This window comes from Pimephales promelas, chromosome 13, assembly GCF_988280905.1.
Source record: "Pimephales promelas chromosome 13, fPimPro1.hap1.1, whole genome shotgun sequence".
Lineage (NCBI taxonomy): Eukaryota > Metazoa > Chordata > Actinopteri > Cypriniformes > Leuciscidae > Pimephales > Pimephales promelas.
In genome coordinates, this window is record NC_142781.1 from 36,496,742 (window position 1) to 36,517,455 (window position 20,714).

Below are 20,714 nucleotides of genomic sequence, written 5' to 3' on the forward strand. Positions count from 1 at the left end.
TCGATCCGATACCAAGTAAATACAGGGCCAGTATCGCAGATACTGATACTTTTTCATTTTAAAAGCGCATTTGAACTTGCATTTTATAGTACTAGTACTTTGTTCAAAAGTTTGGGGTCTTTAAGATTTTTATTTCCCTTAGTAAAAACTGTAATTTTACAATTTAACAATTTAACATAGGCTATCTGTTTTCTATGCCATACTAAACTGTAATTTATTCATGTGATCAAAGCAGAACTTTTGGCATAATTACACCAGTCATGATGATAATTCTTTTTAATATGCTGATTTGCTACTCGGGAAACTTTTCTTATTATTATCAATGTTGAAAACAGTTTCATATTTTGTTGGAAACCATGATACATTTTATGCAGAATTATTTGATGAACAAAGTTGAAAGAAAAGCATTTATATGAAGTAGATTTTTTTTTAACAGTGTAAAACCCTTGACTTTCACTTTTGATCAATTTAATGCATAAAAATATTAATTTCATGAAAAAGATCTTACTGACGTCAACATTTTCAACTGTTATGTACAGTTTTGGTTTGTTTATTGCGAAATAACTCACGATAGTTTCTCTGTCATCCTACAATTACATTCGCATTCGCTTATTTTTCCACTAGAAGCTTATTTTTCGCACTAAATTGTATGCTAAATTAATACAAAATTACTGGTTAAAAAAATGCACATTTGGATCGATATTTTTATGTGAGGATCGATCCTTTTCGATACCACGTCAGTATTGCTACCTAAGGATCGATCCGCCCATCACTAGTGTGTGTGTGTGTGTGTGTGTGTGTGTGTGTGTGTGAGATGCAGATCAGGCCCTCGAGGGTTTTTTGTGCACTCATCTACTTTTAATGTCTTGTTAACCCGTATTTGTGTCTCACCCTTCACTGTTTTACAGTTGTCTGATATCCCAAAGTCCGAAAACTTTTCTTGGTCAATCCCAAGACGAGCCATGTCTGATGATTGTATAAAATTGAAACCTGGATTTGATCAAACAACAAAGTGACCCCACCAACGTCAGCAAACCTTGGAGGGGTTTGAGCAGGTATGCTTGTTGCTATTTTTGAAAATACTCTTCTGTATAATGATTCTCTTGAATTTATACTTTTATACAACCCCATTTCTATAATTGTTGGGATATTTTGTAAAATGCAATAAAATCAAGATTCTGTGATTTAGTAATTTTTAATTGTCCTTGGCAACTGACAAAAGTACAAAGAAATATTTCCAATGTTTTCTCGGACACATAATTTTATTTTGAAAATATACTTTATTTTATTTTGATGGCTGTTAACACAGGTTTTGAGAGTCTATTCAATTTTATTTTGCCTTGGTAACTTTTTTGGAGTGTTTCAGCCATCAAAATAAAAATTTGTTTATTTAATTTACATTTACAATTATGTTGGCCAATGAAAAAAAAAAAAAGGTGACCTTTTCTTTGTAATTTTTTTTTTTTTTTTTGCCAGTAAAAAAGGTTAAAGAGAATGAACAATTAAGCGACAGACGTTACTAAATGTCCCAACGTTTCTGGAAATTAGGTAATTCTGACGGAGGTGTATTTCACAATTTGGCTGTTAAAGTTTTAGGGGTACCGGTTCTATGTTGATGCATTAATTGCATGTCTATATTAACAATCTCTTTTAGTAATAATAAAAAAAAACAATCAGTTTGTTTTTGTTAATGCCGGTATAGCCCTTATGCACCAGAGAAACGTGGGTGCCGTCATCTTTAGAATATTGTCTTTGAACTTCCGTTTTTGCGGTTACTCTGTATATTATGGCATCGCTGTCGGACTAATTAGCTGGTGAAGTGGATTTACTTATTGTAGATTTAACAAAAGTTATCATGAGCATTGTAAAGTTTATCATAAGCATTGTAAAGCAGATGTCTTAACAAATGTCGACCGGGAATTTTTTTTTTTCTTTTTTTTTTTTTTTTACGAGCAGTTCATTCATACTTATGCAAGATCGCAGTGAAAATAGGCTACAGACCGGAAGTCAAAAGACAACGAGCGTAGCGCTGAAAAGGGGCGGGGCTAGGTGAATTTGGAATGTAATTTTTTAGTTTTCCATTCTTTGCATTTATTCAATCCTGTAATACTTCCATAGGCCTACCTCTGTTCCCTTTCCCTCTTAAACTACTTGTATTTATGCCTTTGTTCTGTTCTAGTCAGTTGTAGTGTATAGTGCTTCTCAAAATGGTTTGAAAGTGGCTTTATGCCACTATTTTAGCCTTTGTGCTCTTTTCATCATTTTTATTGATGTCCTTGTGTCCTTCAATGCACCATTTGAGTTTATGAATGACAAAAGTTATGGGCTTTATGTTCCTTATTGTTATTATTATTTTAATTTCTGTTTGTTCTGTAACGTTTTTTGATGTGGTCTTTTTATACCTCTTTATTTTATTTGGGCACTTTGTAAAGGTCCTTTTTTGTGCCCCGTTGTAGTGATGGTTTTTACAGTTTACATTTATTAATTGTGGTGTTTGATTTAAATTTTAAATGCCCTTTATGTCTTAATGCTCCTTTATTTTTGTCTCGGCACTCATGTACTTATTGTGCTTTGTCTTTTTGTGTTTTTGCATTTTCCCATCTTTTGCCTTTGCATTTGTATTTATGACTGCTGTTGTCTTTTGCATTTTTTTAAAGCCTATTTTTATTTTTTTTATGATTTAATGTCTTCCACACACCTTTCATATATGCTCCTGGCCTTATTAGCAATTATGCTGTTTTGTGGCTCAGTCCCATTGACCATTTTATGTCCGTTCTTATTTTTCTAAAATGGTTGTATTTTGTATTGAAATGTGCTGCATAAAATGTTTTGTCTTTATTGTTTGTTTATCTTGTATATTTATGTTCTTGTTTTTATTCTGACTGTCTTCTTTATGTTGGCATTAGTGACCGTCTTACTATGCTTTTTTTTCTGCTTCGTGATTCTTCTCTATGCTCTTGTGGCCTTTTGTATTTGTGCCTGATGTTGCGATTTTCATTCAACCTGTTGGAACTTTTTTTCCCTCCCCTCTGAGTGGATGGCTGTCGGGTTTGGGTACTTTGTTCATTTTCATGAACTTCTGGAAATGTGGAGATCTTTCTTTTCAAGTGTTCAACTGTTGGACTTGGGTGGGAGGGACTTGGGTGGGACACATGTGGATCTTTGGTGGGATAGGGTTGATTCAACCTTGCACCCCAACAGTCTAGATCAACTTCAAGTGCATATCAAAGTCTCTTAAACCACTATGTTACTTTTTTTTTTGTATACCTCTTTTGCCTCGTGTTCCATTTAAGATCAAGTTATTCTTTGTCCTTTTCTTAACTCTCTCTATTTCTATTGTATGCCAATAGAAATTTAGTCTGTCTTTGCATTTATGGTACATTTAGGTTTTTATTTTTTCCTTATATATATATTTGTGTTTAATCCCTCTTAAATTAATTTCAGGCCAGTCATTTTCTATTTGGTGTGACACTCGTTTTAATTCAATCCGGCTTCCTCTCTTATTCCTTAGTCTAGTTCTTTTGTTGTTTTCCGTTTCGCTACTTCCACTCTCTGTACAGGATGATGAAGAATCTGACATGACTGAGTCGTATGCAAACTCTGACACCTCAGATTCAGCCTCGGACTCTCTCACCCTGTTGTTCGTTTCTTTCCGATGCAGGCACATCCCAATGCGGAGCAGATTGCTGAGAGGGTCCTGGCTGGTCTTTCTCTTCCCTTTTTTTTTTTTTTTTTCCAAGAATGATTTCTAATTCTTCTTGATTTTTAAATTAGTCATTAATAAATTTAACTGACTTTCTTGGGACATATCTGAAATTCCCAATATTATTCCTTCTATTACTGACTTTAATGGGAACTGGGCAGTTTAAACCTCCAGTAAAATCATATGTGTTTGATTTTCCTTTCCAAATAATGTTTCTCTTATTACTGCTGCTGTTATTGTCCTGGCCTTCTTGCAGGAGCGTTCTGCACTACACAGCTCTTCCCTGCAATCCGTCATTACTGTATGTGCTACATAATTCCACTGAGGGAGCCCAGAGGTTTCTCTCACTGTTTTATTTTGGGGTCCAAGCTGAGCTCTCATACTTTCTGTCTCCTGTAATGCTTGAATACCTAGTTTACCAAAAATTAGAGTTCCGATACTAGTATCGAAAATGCCGCCGATACCAATAAAAATTCTAGAATCTGTATTGGCGAGTACTTCTATCTGTGTTCCGATAGTTAGTTACTTAAAGCTAGTTATACACGCTAGCTTGGCTAACCGCTGCAAAACGGAGAAACTCTTCTTCGCTGCTCTAAACAGTGGTTGCTAGTAGAAACACAGGAAGTCGTGCTGTTGCCACAAGCAACCACTGTTTAGACCAGTGAAGAAAACGTGTGTGTGCGCCCTGGCATAATGTCCGCAGTTTGGCTGTATTGTGTATTTCAGACTAGACCAACCAGCCAGTGCAACGGCGACATGTCTCAGGCAATACTGCAATTTCGACGGGTAGAACAAGTATTACAACCTTCAACATGAGTAACTTAAGCATTTGAAGACCAGTCAACCCGCAGAACACGACGGCAGACAGAGGTTGAGCCACGTCAGAATCAACAATCTCTGAAGGCTTCATTATGGCTATGTTTACACGGAAACGACTCTGAAGAGAAAACGCTAAAGTTGCGTTATCACTTTTTATTCTGCGTTTAGACGAGTGTTTTGGGTGTGACATCCGCGTGCAGATGGTGATGCAAAAGTCTGTGAAATTCAATGTAGTATGCACTCTAGGCAGCTAGTGCATACTACAACACCAAGTCCGTGCACCAGCGTACAACAGTCACTGTCAAGCAGACCTTTGCGCTTTTACCGTTTACACGGGAACGTGGCGGTGGAGCGTTTTAAAGATTTCCACTCTGAAGGGGGGTTTCACTTTTTTGCGTTTTTAAGCCCCAAAAACGCCGTCGCCGTGTAAACGAAAAAGGCACAAATGATAAAATATTTTTTTATGTTTTCACCCGTGAGCGTTCTCGTGTAAGCAGGAACTCAAACGAAGAGAAATGTTTTGCAAAAGACAGCCAACGAACAATAAATATAACCAACAACATGAAAGTTATTGAGTTTATTATTCTGGATGACCAGCCGCAGTCAACTGAAATGTCGTTTATTTAACAAAATGGTTTATTGATCTTCAGTTATAAAGAGATTAAATTCTTATATTATTTGTAATCTTTTTAGATTGCTAGATTTTGTTTGTTGCACTTTTTTTAGTTATTTTGTTAATCTAAAATATCTTTTTTAGTTTGCAGTATTAGATGTGTAGCTGCATTAAGTTCTTTTTCACTTAAGATAAATATTGTTATGAAATGTTATTCATAAAATAAAAATACTCTAGTTCACTATGTATTTGTTCATGTTTAATTTAGGGATAAGTTTGAAGCACACGATAAAAATTCTATCAATTCATACAGTGCTATAATGAATTGCAGCTGAATAGATACTATACACACCCAGGTATCGGATCGGTACTCCGTATCGGCCGATACCCTGAGTCCAGGGCCCGTATCCCTAAAGAATTTTTGTGCAAAAAGTGGCTCCTAACGGCCAAATTCTAAGAAAATTCTCGGTCATGACGTTTTCTTAGAATTTCCCCTAAAAGTGACACGAAAATCCCAGTTAATATAAAAGCTATTCCTCAAGATTCCTAGCGCTTAAAAGGGCTCCTAAGGCGAGATCTGCTAAGAGCAGGGAAGAGGACTTTCAGTGGCTTAGGAGTTCCCCTAAGCAGATGCACAGAATGGCCATTCTCCATTTCTGTGTTTGTAGGATATTTGTTATCAAACCTTCATAAATAGACCAGCCAGCAATCACAGACATTGATAAAAGCTGAGCCGTGTTACCCTCGTTAAGACCACACTGAGTTGTAACGTTGCAATTTCATTAAGGACAGCCCCTTGAGATAGGCCATCTTGTTTTCAATGGGGTCCATATGGGAGTGAAAGTACAAAATATGCAATCTAGGATCTTAATATGAGCAATAAGACAAATCATTATTTGAACAGGGTGTAATGAGCTTAAGTTTTCACACATTTTAGATTCTAATGTTAGGCTATAACCCCTACAGCTTACTATTCATTTTCCAGATATTTTCTTGAATGTGATATTATTTACAATTACAGTCTGCATAAGATTAGACTGTATAATTATGTTTATTGATTTGAGGGTACATCCTTTGCTCATCACCAAAAGTTCATTTTCATCAAACTTGTAGGATCAACCAATCACGGCTTTTGAAATGATGACTTGTACCTAGCAACGGGGTCAACCACACCTCCTCACTAAGATAGGATTCTCCATCCATTCCTTGCTCAGAGTTCATTGAAAATGTTCTGAAATCACTTCTAAGCTAAAACTGCAAGGCATTTTTAGGTTCAGTTCGGAGCTCTCTGAGAGGATTCTCAGAATCTTTAGGGATACGGGCCCAGGTATCGGGAAGAGAAAAAGGGTCTCGGAACCTCTCTACTAAAAATTGCTCCTGCTGTTCCAGATCCAGCCATCATTTGTTTATTTCCATTTAGTATAATGACACCCCCCTCTGTTCTTTCAGTTAAACTGTCTTTAAACAGTCTTATTCTGCCTATTTCTAGATCATATGATGCTGGGGTAGGTGTGTTTCCATGGGCAATTGTAATAACACTTTCCTGATCTTCTTCTTCATTTACTGGTATTGTCAAACGGATTCCTTCCTTTTGTTCAAAGTCATTAATACCCAGCTGATTTTTTTTTCCGGGTATTTCTCCTTTTTCTCTTCTTAGTGGTTTGCCCATCATAGTAATTGTAATTGTATATTCCAGTTTCGATTTTTTTTTATTTTTTTTTTTTATTTTATTTATTTTTTTTTTTCCCCCAGCTCTTGCATTCATTGCAATACTGCTAGACCTACTTCACTCTTTAAACTGTCCAGCTTTCAGTCCCTCTTTGGAGGGAAGCCAAAAGGAGTTTCTCCTGGTTCCATCTCTTGGACTGATGTCTCTGCCTGTAAGGCTATCTTTTGCCATCCTTATACACGAGAATCACCCCATGTATACGCTTGTATAAAAATCTTGCTGGATTTTTCCTGGGCTTTTGCTGCCATAGCTTAGCCTCTTTAGTATAGACTTATTAGTCTTTCCTTCACTCTTTAACTTATTTCTTGCGTGCACATCTAACCCTTTCTGGGTCTTCTTTAAATAATCTTTTCTTTATTATTATTTTTTTCAACTTAAGTTTCTCTAGTCGTCTTCTATTTGGTGATTTCTCTTTTTTAAAAAATAAATAAATTCTAATCCTTAAGCATATCGATACACACACTATTTAGCAGGCACTTAACTGTTCAATTACTGGCCAGAATTGAACAGTTAAAGCCCCACGTTGGGTGCCATGTTTTACGGTGTGTGTTTAATCTTAACACCTTTTAACCTTATTTATTATCCTCAGGTTAGGTCGAGTAAGTCTAATCTGCCGTAAATCATAAGCATTTGAATGGTACTTGCAATTGTTCAGATGACTTCTCTGTGGTCAGTTCTTGCTTAAGGTTTATTAAAACTGTTAGACGATTACTTGTAATTAGCATTAGTTATTTGTTAATGTAAATATTCCAGAAATAAAAGTTAGGCTCAAACTTAAATTCTTTATGCTCAAACTCTGGAATCTACTCCTGTGTAAGGGAAATCATTATGGACATCAGCTATGCTAATTATTTCCCATCTGTTTTCTGCTGTTATCTCGGGACGCTTGTCCCGAGAAAAATGGCGTTCGTCAACTCCAGTTTGTCGGAGCTGTTGTACTGCACGCGGGAGCGAACGACATCAGGCTGCGGCAGACGGTTTTGAAGGACTACAGGAGCCTGATCGAGACGGTACGCAGCACATCGCCTGAAGCAACGATCATCGTGTCTGGACCGCTTCCCACGTGCCAAAAAGGACAGGAAAGGTTCAGTAGACCAACTGCACTAAATGAATGGTTAATATTATTGTGTAATGGACAAACTGCTCTTTGTAAATACTTGGAATCTGTTCTGGGAGAGACCTAGGCTGTATCATGCTGATGGCCTTCACCCCAGCAGAATCGGAGCGGCTGTTCTGTCGGACAACATCTCCAAGATGTTACACACCTAATGACTAGTAAGTCAAAGTCCAAATCACAGTTTTTGTTGTCCAAACTTAATTGATATGCTTAGTGTGGAAAATTATATTGAAACTGTATCTGTTCCTCGTTTAGTGACGCCTCTGGAGAGACGACTCGATGCATGTGGGCTGCTGCATCGGCGGTCAGAGCTTGAAACATCACGTGCCTCCAAGACGTTACACACCTAGAGACTAGTAAATCGAAGTCCAAAATCACAGTTTTTGTTGTCAAATTAATTGATCTGCTTGGTGTGGAACATTGTATTGAAACTTTATCTATTCCTCATTTAGTGACGCCAGCCGAGAGACAACTCGACGCCTGTGGAGAGACGACTCTGCCTGTGAGCTGCTGGATCGGCGGTCAGCACTTGAAACATCACACACCGATGTTCACAAGTCAGTGGTTAGTTACTCTTTGACTCTGACTTCGTCTACTCCATGTGTTTCTTTGCCCAGGAGGACGCGATCATCTCTGGCTTCATTCAGTCCGGCACCGACACAACACCCTGGATCACACAGCGGAAGACGCGAGCCAGGACCAGAGCTAGAACCTCTCCCCCGCCCGGAACTGCTTCTCCTCTCTTCGCGAGTCGGAACGTGACGCCACCATGATCATGGGCACGTCCATGGTCCGTCATGTCTGTGCTACCTCAGGTAAGGATAAGGTGCGCACTCACTGCTTTCCTGGTGCTCATGTTCTTGATGTTGCTGCACAGGTTCCTGAGATCCTGAACGGTGATGAGCGTGTCAGAGCTGTTGTGCTGAACGTGGGAGCGAACGACATCAGGCTAAGGTTCTGAAGGACTACAGGAGCCTGATTGAGATGGTACGCTACACATTGCCTGAAGCTACGATCGTGTCTGGACCGCTTCCCACTTACAGACATGACTAGTAAGTCAAAGTCCAAATCTGTTTTTATTGTCCAAACTTAATTGATTTGCTTAGTGTGGGACATTATAATGAAACTGTGTCTGTTCCTCGTTTAGTGACGCCTGTGGAGAGACGACTCGACGCCTGTGGGCTGTGAGCTGCTGGATCGGTGGTCAGCGCTTGAAATATCACACGCCGATGCTCACAAGTCAGTGGTTAGTTACTCTGACTCTGACTTCGTCTACTCCATGTGTTTCTCTGCCCAGGAGGACGTGATCATCTCTGGCTTCATTCACTCTGGCACGACACAACACCATGGATCACACAGCGGAAGACACGAGCCAAGACCAGAGCTAGAACCTCTCCGCCGCCCCTCCCGGTCTTTGAGATCTCGACCCGGAACCGCTTCTCCCCTCTTCGCGAGTCGGAACGCGACGACGCCGTGATCCTCAGCACATCCATGATCCGTCTTGTCTGTGCTACCTCAGGTAAGGATAAGGTGCACATTCATTGCTTTCCTGGTGCTAATGTTCTTGATGTTGCTGCACAGGTTCCCGAGATCCTGAACGGTGATGAGCACGTCAGAGCTGTTGTGCTGAACGTGGGAGCGAACGACATCAGGCTGAGGTTCTGAAGGACTACAGGAGCCTGATCGAGATGGAACTCAACACATCGCCTGACGCAACGATCATCGTGTCTGAACCGCTTCCCTCCTACAGACAAGGACAGGAAAGGTTCAGTAGATTATTTGCACTAATTGAATTATTAATGTCATTGTGTAATGAACAGAAACTGCTCTTTGTAAATAGTTGGAATCTGTTCTGGTAGAGACCTAGGCTCTATTATGCTTCACCTCAGCACAATCGGAGCGTCTTTTCTGTCGGACAACATCTCCAAGACGTTACACACCTAATGACTAGTAAGTTGAAGTCACTACTTTGAAAGGAATGTTTCTCCTGGTTCCATCTCTTGGACTGATGTCTCTGCTTGTAAGGCTATCTTTTGCCATCCTAATATATAAGAATCACCCCATGTATATGGTTGTATAAAAGTCATGCTGGATTTTTCCTGGGCTTTTGCTGCCATAGCTTAGCCTCTTTGGAATAGACTTATTAGACTTTCAATCACCCTTCAACTTATTTCTTATGTGCACATCTAACCCGTTTTGGGTGTTAAATAATCTTTTCTAGATTAGTATCTTTTTTTTGACTAAGTTTGTCTAGTCGTCTTCTATTTGGTGATGTATCTTTTTCTTTTTTTTTTTCCAAAAAAAGAAAAATTTGTAATCCTTATGCATATCCACGCACATGCTATTTAGAAGGCACTTAACTGTTCAATTACTGGCCAGAATTGAACAGTTAAAGCCCCACGTTGGGCGCCATGTTTTACGGTGTGTGTGTGTGCTTTAATTTTAACACCTTTAACATTATTATTTTTTATCCTCAGGTTAGGTCGAGTAAGTCAAATCTGCCCTAAATCATAAGCATTCGAATGGTACTTACAATTTGTTCAGATGACTTCTCTGTGGTCAGTTCTTGCTTAAGGATTATTAACGACACTGCTAGACGATTACTTATAATTAACATTAGTTATTTATTAATGTAAATATTCCAGAAATAAAAGTTAGGCTCAAACTTAAATTCTTTACGCTCAAACTCTGGAATATCCTTCCCGATATGGTTTGATGCTCTGACTCGCTGTCAAAGTTTAAAACTAGACTAAAGACGCATCTCTTTAGCCAAGCATTCACATACTGCTTACCTTTTATTCCTCTATTGAATCAGATCGAATGCTTTTAATACTTTAAAACTTGAAGAGTCTGTAGGTTACTTGCATAGGTTGCGTAGTATTTACAGTCATTACTTTCCTGTGTGTATTGCGTGAATGATGGGTGGTTGGGCAGATATTGTGTTATTGCTGTAGGTGGTATGCCATACGGAACCGTTGCCAATGAAACACATTACCGCGACAGTGGGGCTCGACAGCCTTAGTCAAACGGGTTGGCGCGTATGGTTGGGTTGTGGAGAGTTTGTGAGTGTGTTTTTTTTTAACATCTACTCCTGTGTAATGGAAATCATTATGAACATCAGCTATGCTAATAATTTCCCATCTGTTTTCTGCTGTTATCTCGGGATGCTTGTCCCGAGAAAAATGGTGTTCGTCAGCTCCAGTTTGTATCCAGCCTCTCATGGAGACTTCAGATGCCCCAACACCTGCAATGAGAAGACTAAATGCCTGTGAAGAGACGACTCAACACCTGTGAAAGATGACTCGATGCCTGTGGAGAGACGACTCAATGCTGGCGATATGTTATGCCCTTAATATTACATGATTAACTAAATGTACTTTTCTGTAATGCACTTTCTGTAAAGCTGCTTTGAAACCAGTATTGTGAAAGGACTATACAAACAAACTTGAATTCACTTGCAGGGCCAACAGACACCGAGCTTACAGCGGGGGAGCTTCACTGCAAAGCAGACAGGTACGTAATCCTCTTCTTTAAGTGACAGACAGAGAACTTACGGCTGGAGGTTTCACTGCAAAGCAGTCGGTTAAGCATTCACCATGTGTCTCTCTTCACAGTGGGCTGCCAGATAAATACACTCAATGGTCTGTGAAGTACAACAATGTTAGCCTCTTCTTATGCAGTCAGAATGTGATGGAAAACTCCGGTAAGAAGTGGACATCCAGGGGTTTAGGTTTACACTTAACACAGCAAACAGTGCATCACATCTCTTCATCTCAACAATTCAGCACTCAGTGGGAAATACTCGTATATATGGCCGTCGCCCTTCTTCTGAACTGGCATTCACATCAAGAGGTCCCACAGACACGAGAGGAGGATGGAAATTGATTTGCACTACTCATGATCTCTCACAAATGATCTTCTGCCCCATGGTTACCTCCTTCTCATTGAATCAGCCTGCTCTTTCTCCCAACTCACAGCACTGTGCCCGTTCGCCGGCCCCACTTCCTCTTCACCACGGCTCACACTTTCTCTGAGAGCACCGCTCCCAAAACAATGCCCCGTTTGTTCTACTTCCTCCTTTTATACTCCTCTAATTGCAACGTGTCCCAATCGCGAAGCTTTACTCCCCATGCACAGCTGCCAGCGACGTTTGGCTGATCACCCCATTTTCGGGTATTTTTTGCGCTAACCTGGAACTAGCCCGGTGTTCCTTTTTTTGGGTCCGGCGGGAGGCAATCACGGCGAACATTAATTCCGCTTTGTTAGGGGCAAAGTTGGATTTTGTCACCCTGTGACATGTACTTTTTCAAAATTTATAATTTTATATTTGTGCATTTTCCTATCGTTTGCATTTATTTTATTTCTTTCTCTTGTCTTTGCATTTTTTTCTAAGCCAATTGTTTTTCTAAGCCCGTTGTTTTGTTTGATTTAATGTCTTCCATCCATCTTTCATTTATGATATTTTAATTGTTAGTAATTATGCTGTTCTATGTTCCTGTCCAATTGACTATTTTATGCTGATGGGGTTTGACTTGAGTGGATCTTGACTTGTTTGACTTGAGTGGAGTTTGACTTGAGTGGATCTTGACTTGTGGGTCTTGACTTGTGTTTGACTTGTGTGGATCTTGACTTGTGTTTGACTTGTGTGGGTTTTGACTTGTGTGGGCCTTGACTTGTGTTTGACTTGTGTGGATCCTGACTTGTGTTTGACTTGTGTAGGTCTTGACTTGTGTTTGACTTGTGTGGGCCTTGACTTGTGTTTGACTTGTGTGGGCCTTGACTTGTGTGGATCTTGACTTGTGTTGATCTTTACTTGTGTTTGACTTGTGGGTCTTGACTTGTGTGGATCCTGACTTGTGTTGACTTGTGTGGATCTTGACTTGTGGGTCTTGACTTGTGTGTGTCTTGACTTGTGTTTGACTTGTGTGGATCCTGACTTGTTTGACTTGTGTTGATCTTTACTTGTGTTTGACTTGTGTGGATCCTGACTTGTGTTTGACTTGTGTGGGCCTTGACTTGTGTTTGACTTGTGTGGGTCTTGACTTGTGTTTGACTTGTGTTGATGTTGACTTGTGGATCTTGACTTGTGGGTCTTGACTTGTGTGTGTTTGACTTGTGTGGATCCTGACTTGTGGGTCTTGACTTGTGTGTGTTTGACTTGTGTAGATCCTGACTTGTGGGTCTTGACTTGTTTGACTTGTGTGGATCCTGACTTGTGTGGATCTTGACTTGTGAGTCTTGACTTGTGTGGGCCTTGACTTGTGTGTGTTTGACTTGTGTAGATCCTGACTTGTGGGTCTTGACTTGTTTGACTTGTGTGGATCTTGACTTGTGGATCTTGACTTGTGGATCTTGACTTGTGGATCTTGACTTGTGAGTCTTGACTTGTGTGGGCCTTGACTTGTGTTTGACTTGTGTGGGTCTTGACTTGTGTTTGACTTGTGTTGATGTTGACTTGTGGATCTTGACTTGTGGGTCTTGACTTGTGTGTGTTTGACTTGTGTGGATCCTGACTTGTGGGTCTTGACTTGTGTGTGTTTGACTTGTGTAGATCTTGACTTGTGGGTCTTGACTTGTGTTTGACTTGTGTGGGCTTTGACTTGTGTTTGACTTGTGTGGATCTTGACTTGTGTGGGCCTTGACTTGTGTTTGACTTGTGTGGATCTTGACGTGTGTTTGCCTTGTGTGGGTCTTGACTTGTGGGCCTTGACTTGTGTTTGACTTGTGTGGGTCTTGACTTGTGTTTGACTTGTGTGGATCCTGACTTGTTTGACTTGTGTGGGTCTTGACTTGTGTGGATCTTGACTTGTGTGGATCCTGACTTGTGTTGACTTGTGTGGGTCTTGACTTGTGTGTGTTTGACTTGTGTTTGACTTGTGTGGATCCTGACTTGTGTTTGACTTGTGTTGATCTTGAGTTGTGTGGGTCTTGACTTGTGTTTGACTTGTGTGGATCCTGACTTGTGTTTGACTTGTGTTGATCTTGAGTTGTGTGGGTCTTGACTTGTGTTTGACTTATGTTGATGTTGACTTGTGTGGATCTTGACTTGTGTGTGTTTGACTTGTGTGGATCCTGACTTGTGTTTGACTTGTGTGGATCCTGACTTGTGTTTGACTTGTGTGGATCCTGACTTGTGTTTGTCTTGTGTGGGTCTTGACTTGTGTTTGTCTTGTGTGGGTCTTGACTTGTGTTTGACTTGAGTGGATCTTCACTTGTGTTGACTTGTGTGGATCTTGACTTGTGTTTGACTTGTGTGGATCTTGACTTGTTTGACTTGTGTGGGTCTTGACTTGTGTGGGTCTTGACTTGTGTGGGTCTTGACTTGTGTTTGACTTGTGTGGATCCTGACTTGTGTTTGACTTGTGTGGATCCTGACTTGTGTTTGTCTTGACTTGTGTTTGACTTGTGTGGGTCTTGAGTTGTGTTTGACTTGAGTGGATCTTCACTTGTGTTGACTTGTGTGGATCTTGACTTGTGTTTGACTTGTGTGGATCTTGACTTGTTTGACTTGTGTGGGTCTTGACTTGTGTGGGTCTTGACTTGTGTTTGACTTGTGTGGATCCTGACTTGTGTTTGACTTGTGTTGATCTTGAGTTGTGTGGGTCTTGACTTGTGTTTCACTTGTGTGGGTCTTGACTTTTGTTTGACTTGTGTGGATCCTGACTTGTGTTTGACTTGTGTGGATCCTGACTTGTGTTTGACTTGTGTTGATCTTGAGTTGTGTGGGTCTTGACTTGTGTTTCACTTGTGTGGGTCTTGACTTTTGTGGATAATGCCTTCTATTGTCTCTGTAGCACAGGAGCATTTTAAAAAAAAAAAGAGAATTTATTAATGTCATGAAATTGATTTGACATTTGCTTTTGTATTTATGGCTTGGACACTTGTACCATTTTTAAGCCCCTTTCCCCCTTCTTAATACTCATTTTGTGTTATGACCATTTTTTGTCTGGTCTATTTGCACTGATGATATTGTGCTTTTGGTTTGCTATTCTTTGCATTTATTTAATCTTTTAATACTTCCATACCTCTGTTACCTTTCCCTTTAAACTACTTGTAAATATGCCTTTGTCCTATTTGTTTTAGTCAATTTTAGTTGTATAGTGCTTCTCAAAATAGTTTAAAAAGTGTCTTTATGCCACTTAATTTTAGCCTTTGTGTTCCTTTTCATCATTTATATTGATTTGTCCTAGTATCCTCTTCGAATCCCTCATTTAAGTTTGATTGTCAAATGATGGCCTTTGTTCATTATTTCTTATGTGTTTTTTGATATTGTCTTTACAAAAGTGTAAAAATACAAAATTTTAAAAAGTCCCTATTTTTTGCCCCTTGCTTCATGCTCCTTTTTCCCTTTTGTAGAAATGTTAATGTTTTGTATTTATGCTGTTGATTGAATGTATGACATTGACAAATGTAAGGGAATACAACAGGCAATCATTTTATTCTATACATAAATGTTTGAAACAACAAAAAAAGATATGCATTAACTGTACTGTCATTTTAATGCATTGTATTTTTAGGTGTTGCATTTTTATGGTCTGAAGTTAAATATCTCCAACTTCTTAAATGTTACTGTTCAGAGAGAGACGTGTGCTTACTGCGAAGGAACATGGCATTCTTGTATGTACAGTCACTGCAAATCTTCACTACATTAATGCCTTTTATTATTTATACTTTTATAAAGCTGTACAAGTAATTTGCTTTGTACAACAACATATGCCTGAAACTGCTGCTGTTGTATTTATGCCTTCACCTCATGTATTTAAGTTTTTTTTATTGTCACAATGGCACTTTTTGTATTTGTGCATTTGAGCTTTTATATTAATTTCATTCCTTTTTCTTGTCTGTCCCTTTTTTCCTAAGCCTATTTTTTTGTTTGATTTAATGTCTTCCATCTTTTATTAATGCTCCTTGTGTTAGTCAATGGGACAGGGACATTGAATGCTTTTAGAAAAATGGGAATGGGCATAAAAAGGCTTTACCCTGTTCCATTTTGTATTGAAAGGAACTGCGTCAAATGGTTTGTCTGTACTTTTTGCATAATTATGCACTTGTTTTTATTCTCTTACTGTCTTTTGTATGTTCGCATTATTGGCTGTCTTATCATGCCAATTTTCTGCTTTGGTTCATCTCTGTTGTTGTGGTCACTTGTATTTTATGCTGCGATTTCATTCAGCCTGTTTGAATTTTGTTCTTCCCCTGATGGTATGGCTATCAGGTTCATGGGGTACTTGGTTCTCCACATTAACAGAAGTTAATGAAAATGAATTTTTCAACCGTTGGAATTGGGTGGGTGGGGTTTGTAAAGACAAGGGACTCGTCAAAGGACTTGTGGATCTTGACTTGTGTTAGACTTACTTGTCCAGGGTTGATGTCAACCCTTCACCTCATCAATCAACTGCAGGTGCAAATCAAAGTTACTTGAGCTACAATATATAGGGGTGTATCCCACTCACAAAGACAATTTATTTTTTCAGTTTTTTTATTTATATTGTACTAAATGTAATTTTTGTATTTATGATTTCGCCTCTTGTTCCATTTAATATCAATTTTGTCCTTTTATTATCCCTTTCTATTTTATGACCCTTCTGTCTGTCTTTGTCTTAAATATTAAAAAAAAAACAATAAAAATAAAAACCTAAATATACCATAAATGCATTTTTTTAATTATATATCTTTCACTGGTTTCTAACATTTTCTGTCTGCTTTTTATGCTATTGTTTGCCTTTCTTATATTGTAAAGCTTTGTATTGAAGTTGTAAACTTACTTTTTTGTATTTTGTTGCACTTGACTTTGTTTGTTTCATTTTAATTTTTTTTTTACTTAGGTTAACAAAAGGCTTTAAACAGAACATGGAAACAAATATGGACCATAACCCGTGTTTCTACTCTTATGACTTTACTTGTGCCCATATTGTGTAATTTGAAACACCCCATTTGTGAATCCTAACCTTTTTTTGCATTTTTAAAATTACTTTAAGTTTTTGTGAGGTTTATAATCTGTTTTGGTTTATTTTGTGTTCCCATAAAACAGCTGGAGGGACCGGCCAACACAGGATAGACAATCCAGTCTGATGTCCTTCACATTCAGCCTCTCATTGATGCTGCTCCTCCCCCCCTCCTTTACGCGTGTCATCTAGTTAATGTGGCCTGTGTTTGTTGGCTACTTTCAGCCCTTTGGTTCATCCTTCATTTTACCCTTTACACCTTGAGTCCACCTTTGTGCCAAGCCCCAGACTTATGGCGGAGCTGGTAATCTGAGGCCAAAGACAGAGCATCAACCTAACTTTCACTCTGTCGACCTATCAGGTCCTCCATGGGCAGTTATTGGCCTGCAGTGCAGTGGTCTTGTCTCTGCCCAGGTCCCCATCTCTAGTGGCTCCATCTGAGTTGGTTGTCCACTGAGTTGTAACTGGCACATTCACCAAAGGTCCCCCTATCCTTTTATTGACTGTGTTTCGGCTCTACATCCCATCCTAAAGCAGCTTTGTCCACTTGACTTATTTTTGCTACTTTGTATTGTTTAACCTTGTATTTCAGCACATTTTAGATTTTTTATTGTAGGATTTTGTATGCCCTCTATATTTCAATTAGTCTGTCTTTCCCCCCCCCTTTTGTACAGTTTTTTTATTTACTAACTCCTATTTAAACTTTTTGTTCTGTGCCCTTTATGGTCTTGTCTAACCTATTCTAAGACAGAACAAAATAAAGTTGTCAAGCATAAAAGCTGCATGTCTCAGATTATTCTTCCTATTGCCCTTTAGTGTTTGTATTTCTGCTGTTTGCCTTTTATGCCTCTGCCAGTTAAGTCCCTTTTTTGTGCGCTGTTGTAGTGATGATATTTTACATATTTGTTCCTTGTGGCGTTTGATTAAATTTGTAATACCCTTTATGTCTTAATGCACCTTAAATTTTGTCTCTGCACTTATCTCCTTATCATGGTCTCAATGGCACTTTTTGTATTTGTGCATTTTTCCCATCTTTTGTATTTTGATCTCTTGCCTTTGCATTTGAACCATAACTGCTCTTGTCTTTGCATTTTCCCTAAGCCTTTAGTTTTATTGGCTTTTTATGATTGAATGTTTTCCATATATCTTTAATTTATGCTCCTTGCCTTGTAAGCCATTGTGCTGTTTCATGGCCCAGTCCCATTGACCATTTTTATGCCCATTCCTATTTTTCTGGAACAGTTGTATTTTGTATTTAAATGTACTTTATAAAAAGTTTGCCTTTACTGTTTGTGTGTTTTGTAAATGCATGTGCCTGTTTTATATTCTGACTGCCTTCTGTATGTTAGCATTAGTGGCTGTCTTACTACACCATTTTTCTGCTTTGATTCATCTCTATGTTCTTGTGCTGATTTTTATTTGTGGCTGATGCTGCTATTTCATTCAGCCTGTTTGAATTTTGTTCTCCCTGATGGGATGGTTGAGTTTTCTGGGTACTTGATTCATTTTCATGAACTTCTGGAAAACTGGAGATCTTTCTTTTCAAGTGTTCAGCTGCTGGACTTGGGTGGGTGGGACTTGTGTTGTACTTCAGTGGGTGGGTCTTGTCCAAGGTTGATTTTTTTTTTTTTCGCCCTGCACCTCATGAGTCTATCAACTGCAGGTGCAAATCAAAGTCACTTAAGCTACAATATATAGGGATGCCTCCCGTGCAGACACTTTTTTTTCTTAAGTGTTTTAGTTACATTGTACTAATCTTGTATTTATCTTAATTAAAAAAGGGACAGACAAACTATGGTTTCTCCTCTTGTTCCATTTGAAGTTCTATTTTATGACCCTTTTGTCTGTCTTTGCATTTATTTTATATTTAGATCTTTATTTTAAAGCATTGTTTTTATTGTTAATAAATACCTTTTAACTTGTTTCTTACATTATCTGTTACCTTTTATGCCATTGTTTGCCCCTTCTTATATTGTAAAGCTTTGTATGAAAGTTGTAAACTTGTCTTGTATTTTGTTACACTTTGTTTTGTTTTTCATTTTAGTTTTTAAACATTTTCAAAATGACTGTAAAGTACTTGTCGGGTTATAATCTTTTTTTTATAACCCATTATCCTGTGTTGGCCGGTCCCTCCAGCTGTTTAAACAGTCCAGTCTGATGTCCTTCTCACTCAGCATGAAGCCTCTCATTGATGCTCCTCCTGCCTCCTCTACCCATGTCATCTATTTAATGGGGCCTGTGTCCGCTGGCTTCTTGCAGCCTTTTGCCTCATCCTTCATTGCACCTTGGGTCAACCTTTGTATTCCAGATTACCAGCTCTGCCTATGTGTTGATCCTCTGTCTTTGTGCCAAGCCCCAGACTTAACTTTCACTCTGTCGACCTACCCGTTCCACCATGGGCAGTTATCCCTCAAGCTGTATCGGGGGTCTTGCCTTATTCCTTCAACCTCTGTGGTTCTGCCTCTGCCCTGCAGTGCAGTGGTTTGTCTTGGGTCTTCAGCTCTGCCTAAATCCTCATCTCTAATGGCTCCATCTCATTTTGTTGTCCCCTGGGTTTTGCTTGGTCCATTTACCAAAGGTCCACCTATCCTTTTATTGACTGTGCTACGGCCCTACGTCCTGGTGACCTTGTTGGGGCTTCCTGCCATGTTCTGCCTCCCTATTCCCTCCATTATCTCCTCTGTGGTGGTTCCCTCTGTCAGCACCTCCCTTGGTCACAGCTCTCTCAAGCTCCATATCAAAATGTCAATCATCCTCTGTCTCTTATTTAATACTGTTTCAATTTCTTTTGATTTCTTCTAGTACTGTTGTATATTTCTATTTCCTTTGTAAGTTTAGTTGTAACTAAATGCTCCTTTTTTATTTTTATGCTGTTGATTGACTTAATGTGTTTTATTTTATTTTTTATTTTGGTTGGAAAGTTACTTTTTGGAAAGTTACTTTTTGGAAAGTTACTTTTTGGAAAGTTACTTTTTGGAAAGTTACTTTTTGGAAAGTTACTTTTTGGAAAGTTACTTTTTGGAAAGTTACTTTTTGGAAAGTTACTTTTTGGAAAGTTACTTTTTGGAAAGTTACTTTTTGGAAAGTTACTTTTTGGAAAGTTACTTTTTGGAAAGTTACTTTTTGGAAAGTTACTTTTTGGAAAGTTACTTTTTGGAAAGTTACTTTTTGAAAAGTTACTTTTTGAAAAGTTACTTTTTGAAAAGTTACTTTTTGAAAAGTTACTTTTTGAAAAGTTACTTTTTGAAAAGTTACTTTTTGAAAAGTTACTTTTTGAAAAGTTACTTTTTGAAAAGTTACTTTTTGAAAAGTTACTTTTTGAAAAGTTACTTTTTGAAAAGTTACTTTTTGAAAAGTTACTTTTTGAAAAGTTACTTTTTGAAGTTACTTTTTGAAAAGTTACTTTTTGAAAAGTTACTTTTTGAAAAGTTACTTTTTGAAAAGTTACTTTTTGAAAAGTTACTTTTTGAAAAGTTACTTTTTGAAAAGTTACTTTTTGAAAAGTTACTTTTTGAAAAGTTACTTTTTGAAAAGTTACTTTTTGAAAAGTTACTTTTTGAAAAGTTACTTTTTGAAAAGTTACTTTTTGAAAAGTTACTTTTTGAAAAGTTACTTTAACACAGGAGCACTTTTTAATAAATAGAAAATTTATTAATGTCATGAAATTGATTGGACAACATTTGCTTTTGAATTTATGGCTTGGCCACTTGTACCATTTTATGCCCCTTTTCCCCTTCTTAATACTCATTTTGTGTTGTGACCATTTTTTTGTCTGGTCTATTTGCACT

At 38.3% G+C, this 20,714-nt stretch overlaps 1 protein-coding gene across 1 annotated transcript in view; it reads left to right on the forward strand.

Moving 5' to 3' along the window:
• Positions 1 to 19,835, forward strand: part of LOC148976895 (uncharacterized) — a 21,381-nt gene extending 1,546 nt beyond the window's left edge. The window contains exons 2-7 of the mRNA XM_089119017.1: positions 909 to 1,055; positions 7,785 to 8,139; positions 9,129 to 9,184; positions 9,279 to 9,500; positions 9,563 to 11,494; positions 11,596 to 19,835. Of these exons, the coding sequence (XP_088975143.1) occupies positions 8,057 to 8,139; positions 9,129 to 9,184; positions 9,279 to 9,500; positions 9,563 to 9,585 (384 nt within the window). The 5' untranslated portion in view covers positions 909 to 1,055; positions 7,785 to 8,056 and the 3' untranslated portion in view covers positions 9,586 to 11,494; positions 11,596 to 19,835. The remainder of the gene's footprint in view (positions 1 to 908; positions 1,056 to 7,784; positions 8,140 to 9,128; positions 9,185 to 9,278; positions 9,501 to 9,562; positions 11,495 to 11,595) is intronic.
• The last annotated feature ends 879 nt before the right edge of the window (positions 19,836 to 20,714 follow it).